Source organism: Symphalangus syndactylus, chromosome 3 (assembly GCF_028878055.3).
Source record: "Symphalangus syndactylus isolate Jambi chromosome 3, NHGRI_mSymSyn1-v2.1_pri, whole genome shotgun sequence".
Classification (NCBI taxonomy): Eukaryota; Metazoa; Chordata; class Mammalia; order Primates; family Hylobatidae; genus Symphalangus; species Symphalangus syndactylus.
In genome coordinates, this window is record NC_072425.2 from 108192430 (window position 1) to 108209623 (window position 17194).

At 36.8% G+C, this 17194-nt stretch overlaps 1 protein-coding gene across 3 annotated transcripts in view; it reads left to right on the forward strand.

The window, feature by feature from the left end:
* CDK6 (cyclin dependent kinase 6) overlaps window positions 1-17194 on the forward strand; it is a 235912-nt gene that overhangs the window by 55677 nt on the left and 163041 nt on the right. For all 3 annotated transcript variants that reach the window (XM_055272710.2, XM_063636345.1, XM_063636344.1), the window contains exon 2: window positions 3697-3832. In XM_055272710.2, coding sequence (XP_055128685.1) covers window positions 3697-3832 — 136 coding nt within the window. The remainder of the gene's footprint in view (window positions 1-3696; window positions 3833-17194) is intronic.

Consider the following 17194-nt stretch of genomic DNA (forward strand, 5'->3'; position numbering starts at 1 on the left):
GTTATCTTAAATTATCAAGCCAAAGAACTGTTTTGATAAATTTCCCACATATTAAATCCATGCATGATAGCAATCATATTTTTAGAGTGTAGGACTTAATATGATTTATGGTATAAATCTGTTAGGAGTTCTTACTTTATTGGAATAACTTTCCAGAATAAGTAACATCGGGGAAAATATTAAGTTTAGGAATGGATATTAAAACTTAAAAACCAGAATGTTTAGAAGTAGATAAATGTGAGGAAAAAATTTTCAATGGATTCTGGTTAATTTTAATGGAGTTGTATAATTCACCCCAAACTGCCCATAATTAAAAAGAAGTTTGGATCTGGCTATGAAGCATGTGTAGTTGTTGGTGTTCTGTTTTTTGACCTGCCAGATTTAACCTAATTACAGTGGTGGGGTTTTTTTGTTGCATGTGCATGTTTTTTGTTTTTTGTTTTTGTTTTTGTTTTCGTTTCCTTTAAAATTTAGTATAGATTCACAGAGAAGTACCAAATGTGGGGTTCATAAAGCCCAGAAGTGCAGAAGGATGACATGGTGAACCAGCAAGGCATTAAGAGTTTAACAGAGGTCCTAGGAATACAACCTCAAAGGGATGTGAAAGACCTCTTTAAGGAGAACTACAAACCAGTGCTCAAGGAAATAAGAAAGGACATAAACAAATGGAAAAACATTCCATGCTCATGGACATGAAGAATCAATATTGTGAAAATGGCCATACTGCCTAAAGTAATTTATATATTCAATGCTATCCCCATCAAGCTACCATTGACTTTCTTCACAGAATTAGAAAAAACTACTTTAAATTTCATATGGAACCAAAAAAGAGCCTGTATAGCCAAGACAATCCTAAGCAAAAAGAACAAAGCTGGAGGCATCATGCTACCTGACTTTAAACTATACTACAAGGCTACAGTAACCAAAACAACATGGTACTGGTACCAAAACAAATATATAGACCAATGGAACAGAACAGAGGCCTCAGAAATAATGCCACATGGCTGGGCACAGTGGCTCACATCTGTAATCCCAACACTTTAGGAGGCCGAGGTGGGCAGATCACCTGAGGTCGGGAGTTGGAGACCAGTCTGACCAACATGGAGTAACCCCGTCTCTACTAAAAATGTAAAATTAGCCGGGCTTGGTGGCCCATGCCTGTAGTCCCAGCCACTCAGGTGGGAGTAGTACTCTGCTGAGGCAGGAGAATCACTTGAACCCGGGAGGTGGAGGTTGTGGTGAGCCGAGGTGTGCCATTGCACTCCAGCCTGGGCAACAAGAGTGAAACTCCATCACAAAAAGGAAAAAAAAAAAAAAAAACAAGAAAGAATGACACATATCTACAACCATCTGATCTTTGACAAATCTGAAATTATACCCTATTTAATAAATGATGTTGGGAAAACTGGCTAGCCATATGCAGAAAACTGAAACTGGACCCCTTATACCTTATACAAAAATTAATTCAAGCTGGATTAAAGACTTAAACATAAGACCTAAAACCATAAAAACCCTAGAAGAAAACCTAGGCAGTGCCATTCAGGACACAAGCATGGGCAAAGACTTCATGACTAAAACACCAAAAGCAATGGCAACAAAAGCCAAAATTGACAAATGGAATAGAGTTAAACTAAAGAGCTTCTGCACAGCAAAAGAAACTATCATCAGTGAACAGGCAACCTACAGAATGGGAGAAAATTTTTGCAATCTATCCATCTGACAAAGGGCTAATATCCAGAATCTACAGGGAACTTAAAACAAATTTACAAGAAAAAAACAACCCCATCAACAAGTCGACAAAGGATATGAACAGACATTTCTCAAAAGAAGACGTTTATGTGGCCAACAAACGTGAAAAAAAGCTCATCATCACTGTTCATTAGAGAAATGCAAATCAAAACCACAATGAGATACCATCTCACACCAGTTAGAATGGTGATCATTAAAAAGACAGGAAACAACAGGTGCTGGAGAGAATGTAGAGAAACAGGAATGCTTTTACACTGTTGGTGGGACTGTAAATTAGTTCAACCATTGTGGAAGACAGTGTGGCGATTCCTTAAGGATCTGGAACCAGAAGTACCATTTGATCCAGCAATCCCATTACTGAGTATATACCCAAAGAATTATAAATCATTCTGCTGTAAAGACACATGCACACATATGTTTATTGCAGCACTGTTCACAATAGCAAAGACTTAGAACCAACCCAAATGCCCATCAATGATAGACTGGATAAAGAAAATGTGGCACATACACACCATGGAATACTATGCTGCCATAAAAAGATGAGTTCATGTCCTTTGTAGGGACATGGATGAAGCTGGAAACCATCATTCTCAGCAAACTATCGCAAGGACAGAAAACCAAACACTGCATGTTCTCACTCATAGGTGGGAATTGAACAATGAGAACACTTGGACACAGGATGGGGAACATCACACACTGGAGCCTGTTGTGGGGTGGGAGAAGGGGAGAGGGATAGCATTAGGAGAAATACCTAATGTAGATGGTGGGTTGAAGGGTGCAGCAAACCACCATAGCACTTGTATATCTATGTAACAAACCTGCACATTCTGCACATGTATCCCAGAACTTAAAATATAATAAAAAAAATTAACGAAGGTAATATATAAGCAGGATAATTGATAGTCAACCCTGTGCATCAGTTACTGCACTCTATGCACATTTATAGTTTCTTTGAAGAAGACATTCAATTTTTTAAAAAAATTAAAAATATGAATAGTATTTTATTAGCTTTTTCTTAGTATTTATATTACATTCTTGTTAAGAAATGTACTTAAAGCTTGTTTATGGGTAGTTTAATTCTTCAAACATTCGGTGAGAATCTGTTGTGCTAAATAGTGTACTCTGGTTGAAACTAAAGGAAATTTTGTCCTTTGGTTTGAATATTCTTTTGACTCCAGAAGCCTTAGTTTTTAAAACTTAAATTTTGACTTATTTTAAGATTTTTATGGAAGAAACTGGATTCACCCATCCCACTCATTTGTTAATCTGTTGCTTTATTATTTCAGGGCAATGTAGTTTACCAATGCAGGTCCCCCTACCCCTGAAAAAAAATGTTTAAATTTTACCATGTTGATTAACATGGTATTGGAATTTTAAAAGCTAAGAATGTATGCCCTTTCCGGGGAATGATTTGACTCAGCAGGACGAGGGCTGTCTTAGAAATAAACTAAATTTCTCCATATTCCATCATATTTGTTTTCACAGACATGGTTGTGACACCTTAAATTCCAGGAAAATCTTGATTACAACATTCAGCATCTCCAAAGGATGCTCAATCTATCTCTAGTAATTCTCAAACTGTGAGCTAAGAAGAAACCTATTTTGCCTAGACATCAAGTTTTTGAAATTATCCCCATTGGCAAGTTCTATCTAAGGTCCTAACTAAGGAAACTCTCCAAGCGTTCTTGTGCCCCAATCGCGTTGCTTTCTCATTGTTACTATAGATGTTCTCATGCTTAACCACACGCTCTGAGTGCCCCTCTCCTGAACTTCATGTTGTTATTCACGCATCAGATCTCATTTGATATCTTGACGTATGACCACAAGAAATGATCAACACTGGCCTTTTTTTTCTATTATGAGACCAAATTGAGCAATATGTATAAAACATACAGGTTACTTCTTTGCTTATTGCCACCTACTTAACCTCTTTGTTTTTTCTTCTAGGTTGTTTGATGTGTGCACAGTGTCACGAACAGACAGAGAAACCAAACTAACTTTAGTGTTTGAACATGTTGATCAAGACTTGACCACTTACTTGGATAAAGTTCCAGAGCCTGGAGTGCCCACTGAAACCATAAAGGTATCAAGAATCACCTTCATGTCTTATCAGGCAGTCGACTATTATAGTCTGTTAAGCAATGGCTTTCTTTCCTTATGAAAATTGCCAGAATTACAACTTTTAGAATTCGGTATATAGTTAAAAAAATCAAAGAAAATGTTCAAAGATTGGGATGTATTCCAGTTCATAAACTAAGTGAGATGTTCAAAGTACAGCCATATGTATTCTAGTCCATTAATTTTAGAACTAAGTGGAAAAAAAACCTTTAGTTCTAATGCATATTAAAATTATTTAAAAATATCTAGTTGTACATTGTCTTAGACCTTAGGAAACATAGTTTAGTAAGTATAGCTCAGTCTTTTTCTGATGGTTCATTGTCTATGAGGGACATAATTTGAACATTATTCATGAGCACATTATATATTATGATTGTATAATAACTCTAGGACAACCTATGCTATGTGAATCTGAAATACTACTTGTGAGGCCCTCCTTCTTTCTTCATTTTTCTTATTCATAAAATGTATATACGGAAGCCTAAGTAACCAGATACTATGCCAAACTCCTGGATTTCAAAGATGATTGAGACATGCTTTCTACCCTTCGAGGTCAGTAAACTAGATGCAGTATATTGACTGGAAGTTCTTCCTACCTTTAAGTCTAATGGAAAATGCTGCTGATAAAGTTTTGTTGTTATTTGCATTCTGCTTAACTGAACTTCCCGGTAGATCTTTTAGATTTATACACATCATGTGCGGGTCTTCATGAAAACCTTTTTGTCTGTGTGAATTAGGTAGCTTAAACAGACTCCTGCCTTATCATTCATTGTTTAGAAATGAGTTATAGAATTCACCATCATTCTAGATAGAAGTTAATAGCTAAAAATAGTTTATCTTCTCAACAGAGTAAGAAATGTCTTCAGTGATAGCTAAATTACGTTCTCAGATACTGACTGATACATTTAGAATTTGACATATTCAATGATTTATTCCTTTTGTTTTAGATCAATATTATGTTTTTTCCCATCTGGCCCTCATTAAAGAATCTGGTGCTTAATAATAGTCCCATTTCTTCCTGAGCAGTTTCAAGGACATTAAGGCCCTCCAAATGTAGGTATGCCTGATAGTTACCTGTTCTTGGCCATCTTCTGTCTGTGCACCCCTCTTTCCTCTGGCATTCTATTCCACCCCTGAAGCTTTAGTTCTCTCCTTTATGAGTTTGTCAGAAACCCCGTGTTCAGCATGCAGAGCAGGGCATAGTTATTTTTCTTATACAGTTTTCTAGCCAAATTGGACTGCTCACCATTCTCTTAGTATGATCTGTGATTTTCCACCTTGGTGGCCTTCCTTCTCATGCCATTTCTTTTGCTCCTTCTCACCAAGCTATCTACCTAAATTTTTCAAGTGCCGTCTCAAATGCCATTTGATCAACTCTTATAGCTGGATGTAATCTCACATGCCTTATAACACTTGTTCTACATATCTCTACCTCTTTATCTTTTTTTCTACCTTTAATTGGGATTTTTTAATGTACATATCTCATGTATTCAATCATCCTCATGTCCTGACAGTGTCTTACACAATGATTTATACACATAGGTACTAAGTAAATAAGACACGCTGTCAAGCTTTCTTTAGATATAAGTATTTTCAAAATTATTTTTAAAATGACTTTCAAAGGCTTTAAACATAGACTATCAAAAAATCATTGACATTTTCTGATACATTTTGAAGTTCAAAGTTATTTGGGCAGTATCTTTTTTTTAAAAACGGACAGATGAGGCAACCATATATTTTATATTTTACATTACCACCTACATAGATCTTTTATATCTTACATTACCACCTACATAGATCTTTTGAGCATTACATTAAATTCTCCTAGGATATTGGAGGCTACTGAGTGGAATAATTTGCAAAGACATCTGTGCAGTTAAAATGTTGATAAGCCAGAGTAGTTTACTAGACTCAGGTTTGATCAGGCAGGAGTAGAAATGAAGTGGAATGGGGGGAATCTCAAGGGTGAGGGTGGAGGAGCAAGCAGGATAGGAAAAGGAACAGGCAGAAGGGTGGTCACCAAAGTAAGAAAGGGGAGGAGAAGACAACGGGCAGTGGCTGAGCCAGGATGGAGCTGGAGGCTTGCTGGAAGGGGGTGTTTGTTGCCAGAAGCTCTTGAACAAGGTGACATTAAAAGTTAATTTTTTTTTTTTTTGAGGTTTTTGTCTATCTCCAGGAAAGGGAATGTCACTTCATTCCGTGTTGAACAGGGATTGTCCTGGAGGCTGTTAAATTTCTTCAGCCGTTAGGATCAGCACCGCTTGATCCAAATTGGCAGATAAGAGGTGGAGTTGGGGGCAAGGGGCTCTAGTTATTGAAGGTTTGTGGCTAATGGTGTATTGATGTTTTCATAGTAAAATAAACCATAGTCAAATGAAATATTTCAGGCAGTTAATTTATATGTTAGTGGTTAATTGAACATTTTTTGCTAACTTAAAAGCTAATTAGAAGACTCTTTTATCTTCATTCTTAATTTTTAAAAAAAAATTCTGAGCTATACTAACCTACTTTCCTTCCTTATTAAATATAAGGTTTTTTAAAAAATAATTTGAGCGTTTGTGATGCTTTAAGTTCATTGCTGAAAACTTGAATAATCATTTAAAAGCGTAATAAAACCATCAAATGGATAGTTTTAGGCTGAATATATAACTGATACAAAATTATTTTTAATCAACACTTGTATCTTTTGTTTCTGTGATTGACTTGTTTTTAAGAATTGGAATGCAGAATAAACAGCTGCTAAGTAGCAGAATCTGAATTCTGGTTAATTGAAATTTTAAAGCACACAGCCAGAGAACAGAAATATTTTGTTGTTATATAGGCTCATTTATAGGAAGCCTTAATAACTAGATCAAGCAAATATTGTTATTCTGATCAACCTATTGGGAACAAAGAAATTGATTATATAGAAAGCTCTGTTGCAATAAGAGCTTCTCTGACTATACTCGTACAGATATTTATTGAATATTCACTCTGTGCAGGGAGGGTTCTGTGCTAGGCAGTTCAGGGACACAAAATTGAATTAGGCGTGAGAAAGAGAGGACCTGCTCTGAAGGACCTTTAGAGTATAAGAGAAGAGATAAAATGCAAACACAAGCCTGTGGTACACATTCTGTATGGTTATTTAAGTAGTTTAGGGGTATTTTCAAGTAAAGAACAGACTACTTATGTATAAGTAAGCACGATCTATATTGTGCCAAACTATTTTTTAAAGTACTTAAATTACTTTTCAAAGGATCCAAATCATAGGTATTAATATTGACATTGTCTTGCATAGATTAAAACGTATCATGTTGTTAAATAATTATACATATCTAAGATATTTTATTTATTTTTTTGAGACGAAGTCACATATCTATTTTATTTTTATTTATTTATTTATTTATTTTTTGAGATGGAGTCACATATCTAAGATATTTTATTTTTATTTATTTATTTATTTATTTTGAGACGGAGTCACCAGGCTGTAGTGCAGTGGCGCAATCTCAACTCACTGCAACCTCCGCCTCCCGGGTTCAAGCGATTCTCCTGCCTCAGCCTCCTGAGTAGCTGGGATTACAGGCACGGGCCACCACGCCTGGCTAATTTTGTATTTTTAATAGAGACGGGGTTTCACCATGTTGGTCAGGCTGGTCTCGAACTATTGACCTCGTGATCCGCCCACCTCTTGGCCTCCCAAAGTGCTGGGATTACAGGCATGAGCTACCATGCCTGACCAGATATTTTAACATGAAATATATATAAAATAGAAAATCAAAACAAGACCTCATCTAAGATCATTTAAGCTCAGGGGATTTTCCTCTACCCACTTTCCTCTACCCAGTGCCGTGTTTTCTGTGGCACTGTTTACCAGTTAACAGGCCACTGAAACTCAGGATATTCTAATGCACATTCAGGACATAAATTGCATTAGTTGGGCAGTATTTGGATAAAACTAGGATGCTCCATGGTGTCTTACTAGCTATCATAGGAGTAACATCATTTTGCTTATCATTTCATCAACACGTTTGTTAGAAAAGAGCCCATGATGATCTTATTTTTCCAACTTACTTGTATCACCTAACAATTTTTGAAGTGCACTTAAATGCCATTTGTTTTCAAAAAATAAAAAAGACATTAAACCACACCATAAGCCGTAAGTACTCATAAAGGTTGATAGTTGGGTAAACTTATTGGGGAAACTCTAATTATTGCACGGTGCTCGTGGGACTTTAATAAAGTACATTAGGAGTATAGGTCTGAACTGAAAATTTTCATTGAGAAGTTCATGAGAATAAAATAAAATCATAGGTGATTCTTTCCAACATCATTAAATATACCTTATTCTAAAAAAAAAAAATAAGCATACATAGAAATCACATTCATACTTCATCTAGAGGTTTTCATCACATTATTTAACCTCTTTTCTTGATGTCCTTTAGGTGCATCCGTTCTTGGTTGACAATGATATTTGCATAAAGCAGCCTGTTGGCTGCTGTCCTGTGAAGTCAACAAATATTCTAATTTTCCCTCATAGACTTATTGTTGACATATCTGGCTTTCCTCTTTCTAATTCAGAATATTATCTTTGGGTCTGTTTACTTGTGGAAGAGTTCAGTGCCATCTTTATTAAATTTTTATTGGCTCATTTGAGATTTAATATTGCCTTCCTGGGTTTCTATGCTGAGATTTATGAGGCAATAATTGACACCTTAATGATTGTGTTATTTTTTCTTTTAGGGTACATGATAAATTCAGAGTATCTATGCTTATATAGCACCTTCCATTTATGGAGCTTTATGAGAAAAATAAAACAGCTCTCAGATTTTTATTTTTCTCTTTCATGCATTCATCTGCCATCCTATGAGAGAGGGTCAGAAAGAACTGTAAAGAAATTTCCTCACCATTCTTCATAGTCATTTGTAACTGCCGCCCAGAAAAAGAACTGTACACAGCAAGATATAGATGGAGAGAGACTCTTATGTAAAATATTCTCCTGTACAGGCTTTTCCAAATGTAATGCCCTGTTTTACTAAATCATTCATTTGGTATTTACACTTATCTGTATAATACATTAATCTTTCCTAGGATATGACCTGGCTTCTCAACTATTTTATAAACTCTTTGAAAACCTAGAATTATTCTGTGGACATTCTGTGCATGAAACTGCATGTAACATGTTTGATAAAAAAAATGTTTGATGCAATTGTCAATATAGTTTCACAAGTTTGAGGCACTGAAAGGTCACACAAAAGAACAGCAGCCTCTAAAATAGGACAGGGTTCTTTGAGCTCAAGACCATATGGCCTCTTTTGATGATTCAATCTTGGAATAAAATTTTTTTTATTTATATATCTTTATGATGAATGAATTCTATAGAGCTTGAGAGGGCCAGAAATGCTGCGGGTTCATGTCTGTGTGGGTCGTTTTCTCTGTGAATTAGATTTCATTTTATCTTCAATTGAATGTTTCTTAGTTTTCTATTGGTTGTAATATTTTCAGTAAGAGATAAAACACACTATTAGGTTTATTTTACAAAACCCAGACTTCAGAGACTGACACACACTGTTAATAGCACCTGTTTTTTTGCCTCTGGGAAATATCTGTTTTCATGAATAATATCTGCTTGCAGTAAACAGTGGCTCTGATGTCAGTATGGGATGCCCAGGGCTGATTCATCTTTCTCAATTTGACATAACGCAGAGTGACTGACTGGTCCCTATACTGCAGATGAGGAAAGTCTCTCAGATCTTCTTCTCTTCTCACTCCTAAAGGAATCAAGCCATGGCCCCTCTCAGCTCCTGGTGGTCTCCATTTTGCCTGAATTACGAGCAGGTGATTTGTCTCATCTTTGCAGGACACAGAGCAAATTAACATGAAAATATCGCTTCCCAGAAAACAAGGCAGGCTTGAATGCCCTGTCGCTGCTGGTCATTAGCCATCTGCCACTGACACTCATACTCTGTTTATCACATTTGAAATTCAGAGCAGATGTTGCATAATAAGGTGATCCCAAAAACAAGGCAAGAAATTCAAAGAACAAATACTCTACCATAATGATAAAGATCTTGGAAGGAAATTTTTTTCAATCTAATATCATAGCTGCACTAATTGAATAGACCATGTTTTTAAAAACACACACACATCTCTCCTGATATTTGATGCAAACCACTTTTCATAGTAACAGGAAATAATTTTAAAAAGAAAGTACATTTGTGAAAGATACCTGAGAGGACTGTTCAATAAAATCTCTTTAAAGAAGCAAAGCCGAACGTTGGAATAACATAGTTCTGGTGTAAAAGACCTTATAGATCAGTGATGCCATCTTTTACTGTAAGATGGGCCTTAACCTACAGCAATTTGACTTAAAATAGTTCACTCCTCACAGTATAGTAGATCTTTCAAGGCTTTTAACTTGCCAACGTGGTTTCCCAGTTTATTTTCTTCTTGGCACTCAAGACCCTATGTTTTCTATATCCTTTCTTTTCACTGTTTACCCCTCTACAAACTCCCACCACCGCTATCAGCCTCCCACCTTTAGCATCCCTTGACTCTCCAGAACTCTGCCCCAGCTTACCCTGGCCTTAGGCTCTCTCCAACCTGAGTCCCAAGATTCTTTCATTTTTAGTTCTGCCCTTCTCCATTAATGTAGCTTTTTACAGGATTGGTTATTATAATGTTTTACCTAGTTGATTTATGCACATTGTAGACCCTTATTATGCCTTATTCAAAGTATATCACTCATAGTATATTAACTATGGTGTTTACAGACATTCTGTTTTTTTAAAAAACAGGCATCCAAACTTTTACCAGGAATGTGACCTATATTCTGTGGAAGACGAGCTTTTAATATAGTCTTTTGACTCCAAAGAAATATTTTCTCCACAGAAACCACAACTTTACTGCCCCTCCCCACTCTGCACCCCTCTGCCCCCACACATACTAAGAGTTTTGAGATTTGGGTTTTTTTTTTTAAAGACTATACTGCTAAGCAAAACTTAAGCAGCCAGCCTGAGAGTAGACGGTGATAAATCAAAGCAGTGCCAGCAGCTGACTAGTGAGTGGAATAGGAGAGATGATTTGAAGGATGGAAGAATAGTGAGTCAATACTGAGTATATTCCAAATTCAGGGGGAAATGTAGAGTGAGTGAGCTCTAACAACTGTGGGAGTTTATACTACTAAACTCAGAAGCCCAGATCTAAAGTGTAGAGAGAAATAAAATCTTCAGTGTCATCTTTCTAATTAGTAAGATTTCAGTGTGATCTTACTAATAATTTCCATTTGTTTCCCCCTGCTCCAATCAGAAGCATACATATTGTGCTTTCAAGTATCTTTCATTCCAAGGGAAAACTCAGTAACTCAAGGAACTTCTTAAAGGAGAACATTTTTATGCAGTCTAGATTCTGAAGACTCTCAGAAACAAATCCTTTTGCAAATTCCTAACCCTTATCGTAGCTGAAAATATCAGAAGAGAAAGAGGACAGAATTATGCATGTATATGATATCCTAATAACAAATATAACAGAGCTATTTAGTGGGTTTTTAAAAATCTCCAATCCTATGAAAAGCTACATTAATATAAAAGAGCAGCAGAACGAAAAATGAAAGAATCTTGAGACTTAGGGTGGAGACAGCCTAAAGCCAGGGACTAAAAGGAAGCTGGGGCAGAGCTATGCAGAGCCAAGGGAACTTTTGGTGGGGTACAGGGGGTTGATAGTGGTGGTAGGGGGATAGGAAATATGGGTTTAAGAAAAGCTAGTTTCTTTCTAAAGGTACTGTAAGACTGACTCACTAAATAAATAATGACTCACTAAATAGGCAAATGACACTTAGATTCAGCTAATAACAGATAAGTTAGAATCTCTTTAGAAAATGCTTCCTCACCCTAAGCATTGAATCTGTTTACAAAGTCCATTAAAACTTGCAGGTAGTATATACCCATTTATATCACCATGGCAACAGGTAGCAGAGTGCTCTTCTGTGTAGAAAGAAGGATATTTCTCATCTATATTTAACCTGTGCTAAACTCCTTGGTTGCAGTTCTTTTTTCGGCTCTTCTTCCTCTAAACATTGGAACATCCAAGGCTTCACTGTCAGCCTTCTTCTTTTCCTTGGCTACACTTTCTAATCAAGTGATGTCATTTAGTCCAGAATCTTCAAATACCTATTCTCCAGCCTGACCTCTCCCACATGCCCTTAGTACAGATAGTCAGCTAACCATGTAAAACATTGACCAAGAATCCTCTGCCCAACTCAAGCCTTCCCTATCTGCCAGTTGTTTGAGCCCCAAGCTTAGGCATAATTCTTGATTTTTTGCTTTCCTTCACAATCTTCATCCAATCCATCAGTAAGTGCTTTTGGTGTTATCCCCAAAAGATATCCCCAATCTGACTACTTCTCAATATCTTCATTGCTATAGGCTCTAGTTTAACCCATCAACCAGCTTCCTAACTCAACACACCACTTCTGCTCCTGCCGCTTTATGGACCATCCTCTGTATAACAACCAGAGGGAGCTTATTAAAGCAGAAATAAAATTCTCTAACTCCCCTACTGAAAACTTAGCTCCAGTGGTTTCTCATGACCTATAGAATAAAATCAGAAGTCCTACATGATCTAGTGCTCCCCACCCCCTGCCTTTCTGATCTGCCTCCATCCTTCCTTGGGCCCACAGTTCTCCAGCCACAGTGGCCTTCCTTCTGTTCCTCCAGCTTGCTTCTAGCTCGGCATGTGTCTGTGCTGATTTTTCATATGTTTGGAATGCTCCACACCCTCTAGCTCGTGCCATGTCTTCATCATTCCTTCTCTGACCCTCTCAGCTACAACTCCACATCTAGTTATAGTTTATCACATTACACCACATTATCCTATTTTATCTTCTTCTTCATAGCACTTAGCTGAAATTATCTCATTTGTTTTTTATGTTTGTTTTTTAATCTTTCCCAACTAGGTGAGACTTTAAGTCAAGACTCTAGTCCATTGTGCTAGCTCCAGGGCCAGCATACTGCCTGGAACATAGGGGATCCTCAGTAAACACATGTTTGTAACTGTACTAGGTGTTTATCTTCTAATTAACTCAGAAATGTAGGCATCAATACCACCATTGTACAAGCAAGGAAATGGTACTTTTTCAAGGATAAAATTTTTAAATATTTATATTACAGAAAAATAAGCTGAAGGTATGTCATATCTCGGCACATTGACTTTGCACTTGCGCATTCAGTTCTCTGTGGTGGGCCGGGATTCTGAGATTATCTATGTTATAGCTGAGAATTTGGCTTGGTTTAGACATAGTCTAAAACCAATAACTGATCCTACCAAAACTATAAGATATTTTCTCCCTAAAATAGTACTGACTAATTCCAAAAATACTAACTGAATTCCAGAAATTGTTCTTCCCCAAGGTGGGATGCTTAAATATGTTTTATACCAAGAATGGGGAACTAAGCTCAATGAAGAGACTGATGGATGTCATGAATTTTAGACCCTATCCTCGTATCTCAGGAGTATATATCTAAAAAATAATTTTGTATTGAAACATGTTTTTCATTTTAAAATTGCTTTCCATATATCCCAATTGTATGCTGTCTTCCCCATTCCCATCATGAGAACTAGAAGCTTCAAAGGAATAAGTTATTTTTTAAAATCTTTAAAGTACTATACTGTATTTATTCATTTGGATTTTATCATTCTTACCCAGAAATTTCAGATGCCCATATGTATTGTGGAGTTTGTAAGTTGAAAAAAAGGACCTTTCTACTAGAGCAATTGCCAACAATTTGCGGTATTGTCATTACGAAGTTTTAAATTAGTGAAAGGCATACAAAGTAGGTATCCATCAGTTATCTGAGATAGTATCTTATTCCTCATTCCTAAGCAAGGTGGAAAAAATTAAACAATCCTTTCATTGCAGTTAAGAAAGTAATTACTGGTTCTAGTAAATATTTGTTGAATGTATATGTGCTTTCACGAAAAGTTGTATAATGAAGCCTTGCAAACCCCATAGTGCCAGTTATGAGAATCTGGTGTCTTCAGCATGTAGAATAATGTTGTAGTTACTGTCATTCTGTTCTTCCTCTTCCTCATCATCACCTTCTAAGAGCAAAATTGTCCTGAAAGATTGATTCTTATGGTAAATCAAATGAGGAGGAGAGGTTGGCCTGAATATGAATTCATATATTTAATCAAGGACTTAGCATCTGGGCACTGTGACACTTTGAGTTTAGGGAGTAAAAGAGAATTCCTTGAATGTCAGAAATGACAAAGTGGGCTAGGTGCAGTGGCTCACACCTGTTATCCCAACACTCTAGGAGACCAAGGAGGACGCATCACTTGAGCCCAGGAGTTCGACAATATGGCAAAACATGGAGAAACCCTGTCTTGACAAAAAATACAAAAATTAGCCGGGTGGTGTCGTGCGTACCTATAGACCCAGCTGCTCAGGAGACTGAGGTGGGAGGATTGCTTGGGCCTGGGAGATTCAGGTTGCAGTGAACCATGATCACACCCCTGCACAGCAGCCTGGGTGACAGAGCACAAGACCTTGCCTCAAAAAAAAAAAAAAAAGACAAATAAACCTTGGCTACTACTATGTAATGGTTAGATTAATTAGGATGCCTGGAAAATGGACTAAACCCAACAGGTGTTTTTTTAAACCCAACAGATTTTGCAAAAATGAGTAACCATCTAATAAAGGGTTGATAAAGGCTTTGTAAACACTATGCTCTGTTTCTCCAAGTGTGGTCAGTGAATCACCCACCTGGGGTGCCCACTTAAAATGACAATCCTGCCCTAACTGATTCCTCATTGTCAAACATAGTCTCAGGAGGGAGTTTCTAATAAGTACCCTCTGGTGCCACCAGACACTGCGGCTTAAGACATATTTCCCCCCCCCCACACCCCCCACAGTGTGTCATATGACACAGTGGGAAATGGAAAACATCTCCCTTACGTTCTGAGATGCCTCAGACCTCTGGAATATTTGCTTGCCTGTGCATTGGTAACCCCAGCCAATCAGTAGGTTTAGGCAATCTAAGCCCAGGTGAAGTCAAGTGTGGTGCTTTCACTAACGTCATTGATATGTACGAAGCTTGTTTTTTTCCTTAAAATGTTCTGTTGAAAAATACTTACTCATTAATAGGAGATATAAGTTAAAGAGATGCTTAGGAATAGGAGAATTCCAACTAAAAATTCCAACTAAAAATTTTTAAGCCACACAGAAATCTTTCCTTTAAAGAAGTGTTCATTACTCATTCATGATTTGACCTTTGAAAGTTGCTATTTGTTTCATATACAGTAACGATTTCACAGTTCTCTAGGATCTTAAATTAGTAAACCATTACCAGACCTGCAAGTGTAATGAGTCAGAATTCCTACTCCTGTTTTATTGGTAAGGAACCAAAACTATATGAAATTTAAATAGATCATAGTCAGTCATAGGTTTTTAGTGCTGACACCAATGTGGCTAAACCTAGTACTCTGAGGCTCATATATTGAAAGCCATGAGTACCCCGAATCTAATTTTCTTCTAATTGTCATTCTAAGCCTTTAGCAAATTTAAGCTAGCAGTTTTGCTGATTTTTATATTATCAGTGTTCACTGTTGTCACTGGCCATACTTGTTAATTTTTTCTTTCTTGGCCAAAACCAAAGAAAATATTTATCATTCTACTGTAGTATAGTCACACCACTTTTAGATTCGAATGTTAAACCAAATGTAGCAAAGATTGGGGACTGCAAGGCATAAAAATAATGTTTAGGAACTGCAACATTAAAAGATAAGTTTACTATTAAGCAATTAGATTTAGATCAATCTGGAAATAGCTATCCTCAATTTAAGATATTCTAGGCCGGGCACAGTGGCTCATGCCTGTAATCCCAGCACTTTGGGAGGTCGAGGTGGGTGGATCACAAGGTCAAGAGTTCGAGACCAGCCTGGCCAATATGGTGAAACCTCGTCTCTACTAAAAATACAAAAAAAAAAAAAATTAGCTGGGCATGGTGGCACATGCTTGTAATCTCAGCTACTTGGGAAGCTGAGGCAGGAGAATTGCTTGAATCCAGGAGGCCGAAGTTGCAGTGGGCCGAGATTGTGCCACTGCACACTGCACTACAGCCTGGGTGACAGAGCAAGATTCTGTCTCAAAAAAAAAAAAAAAGATGTTCTGTGAAGACGGTTAGTATGGAATAAACACTTGTTAAAATTTTAATTTCACTAATATATCATATGTTAATATTTAAGTCTGGAACTGAGAAATTCACCATTACTCATAGTTGAAGACTTGAAATGTTTGTTGAGACTAAGATGGTATAAAAGCTATGAGTGAGGGCCCTGCTTCCCTCTGCTTCCTTCCTCTACCAAAATATATTCCGGGTCAGGAGGATGGGGTTCAAGAATAGGGAAGAAATAGGTTGGTGATCACAGGAAGAGAATTGGTTGAATGGGTCACAAAAAAGAAGGAGAGATTTATTTACCATAAATAAACCAAAAAAAAGTGCTTTTTTAAAAAGCATGTGATTATGCTGAGTGTAAGTGCCTGAAACATTACATTGCTAATTCTTGTCCCCCCCATTATGATTATTACTCTGATCATAGCAATTGATCTTGTAAACCTCAAATCCTTTAATATTTCAACCAGAAACTAAAGATGAGTTGATTTATATCTTTAGTACAAAACTATGTAAATCGAAATAACCACCACAGAAGGACATAAATATCAGTTAAGTTTTGTCTTTGACATCATCTTTTCTTAATGTTGCCACTATACTAACAGCCCATGATATGCGTCTTATCTTTGCTGTAAGATCCTAATAAAAACACTTGGAAACTTGGAAGGAAGTAAAACACAAATTACATTACAGTGAATTAAGAAAAAGAGTTGCATTTTGGTATCCTCCCAAGTGGGGAGATTTATGAGAGCATCACACATCAAGAGAAAGGACTTCTTTTCTGTTTCAACTCCACCATCACTTTCTCCACAGTTTCACTGGACTTCTTACTTTATTTATCACCAAGTTCTATAATTAACATATGGTTCATGTTATTGATTTCTCAGGTTTCAAAGTAAAATAAATTGAGCTTTCTTCCACATTTAGAATATACAGTTTTTTTAAGGAACTCTAAACAAAGACACGCATTATTTGTAAGTTGGAGAGCAGCTGCCAGAAAACAGAAAATTAGGAATGGAGTCATGAGTGAAATAATGGAGATACTGTTCAGAGGTAACCCTTTGTACAGCAGGAAATTTTCCTTAGAAAAGAAGACAGCTGAGTTTGCTTGTAAATTTTGCTAGAAACAGGCCTGATTTAGTAACATTTAGTGCTGGTTAGGAGGCTGAAGACAGCACTTT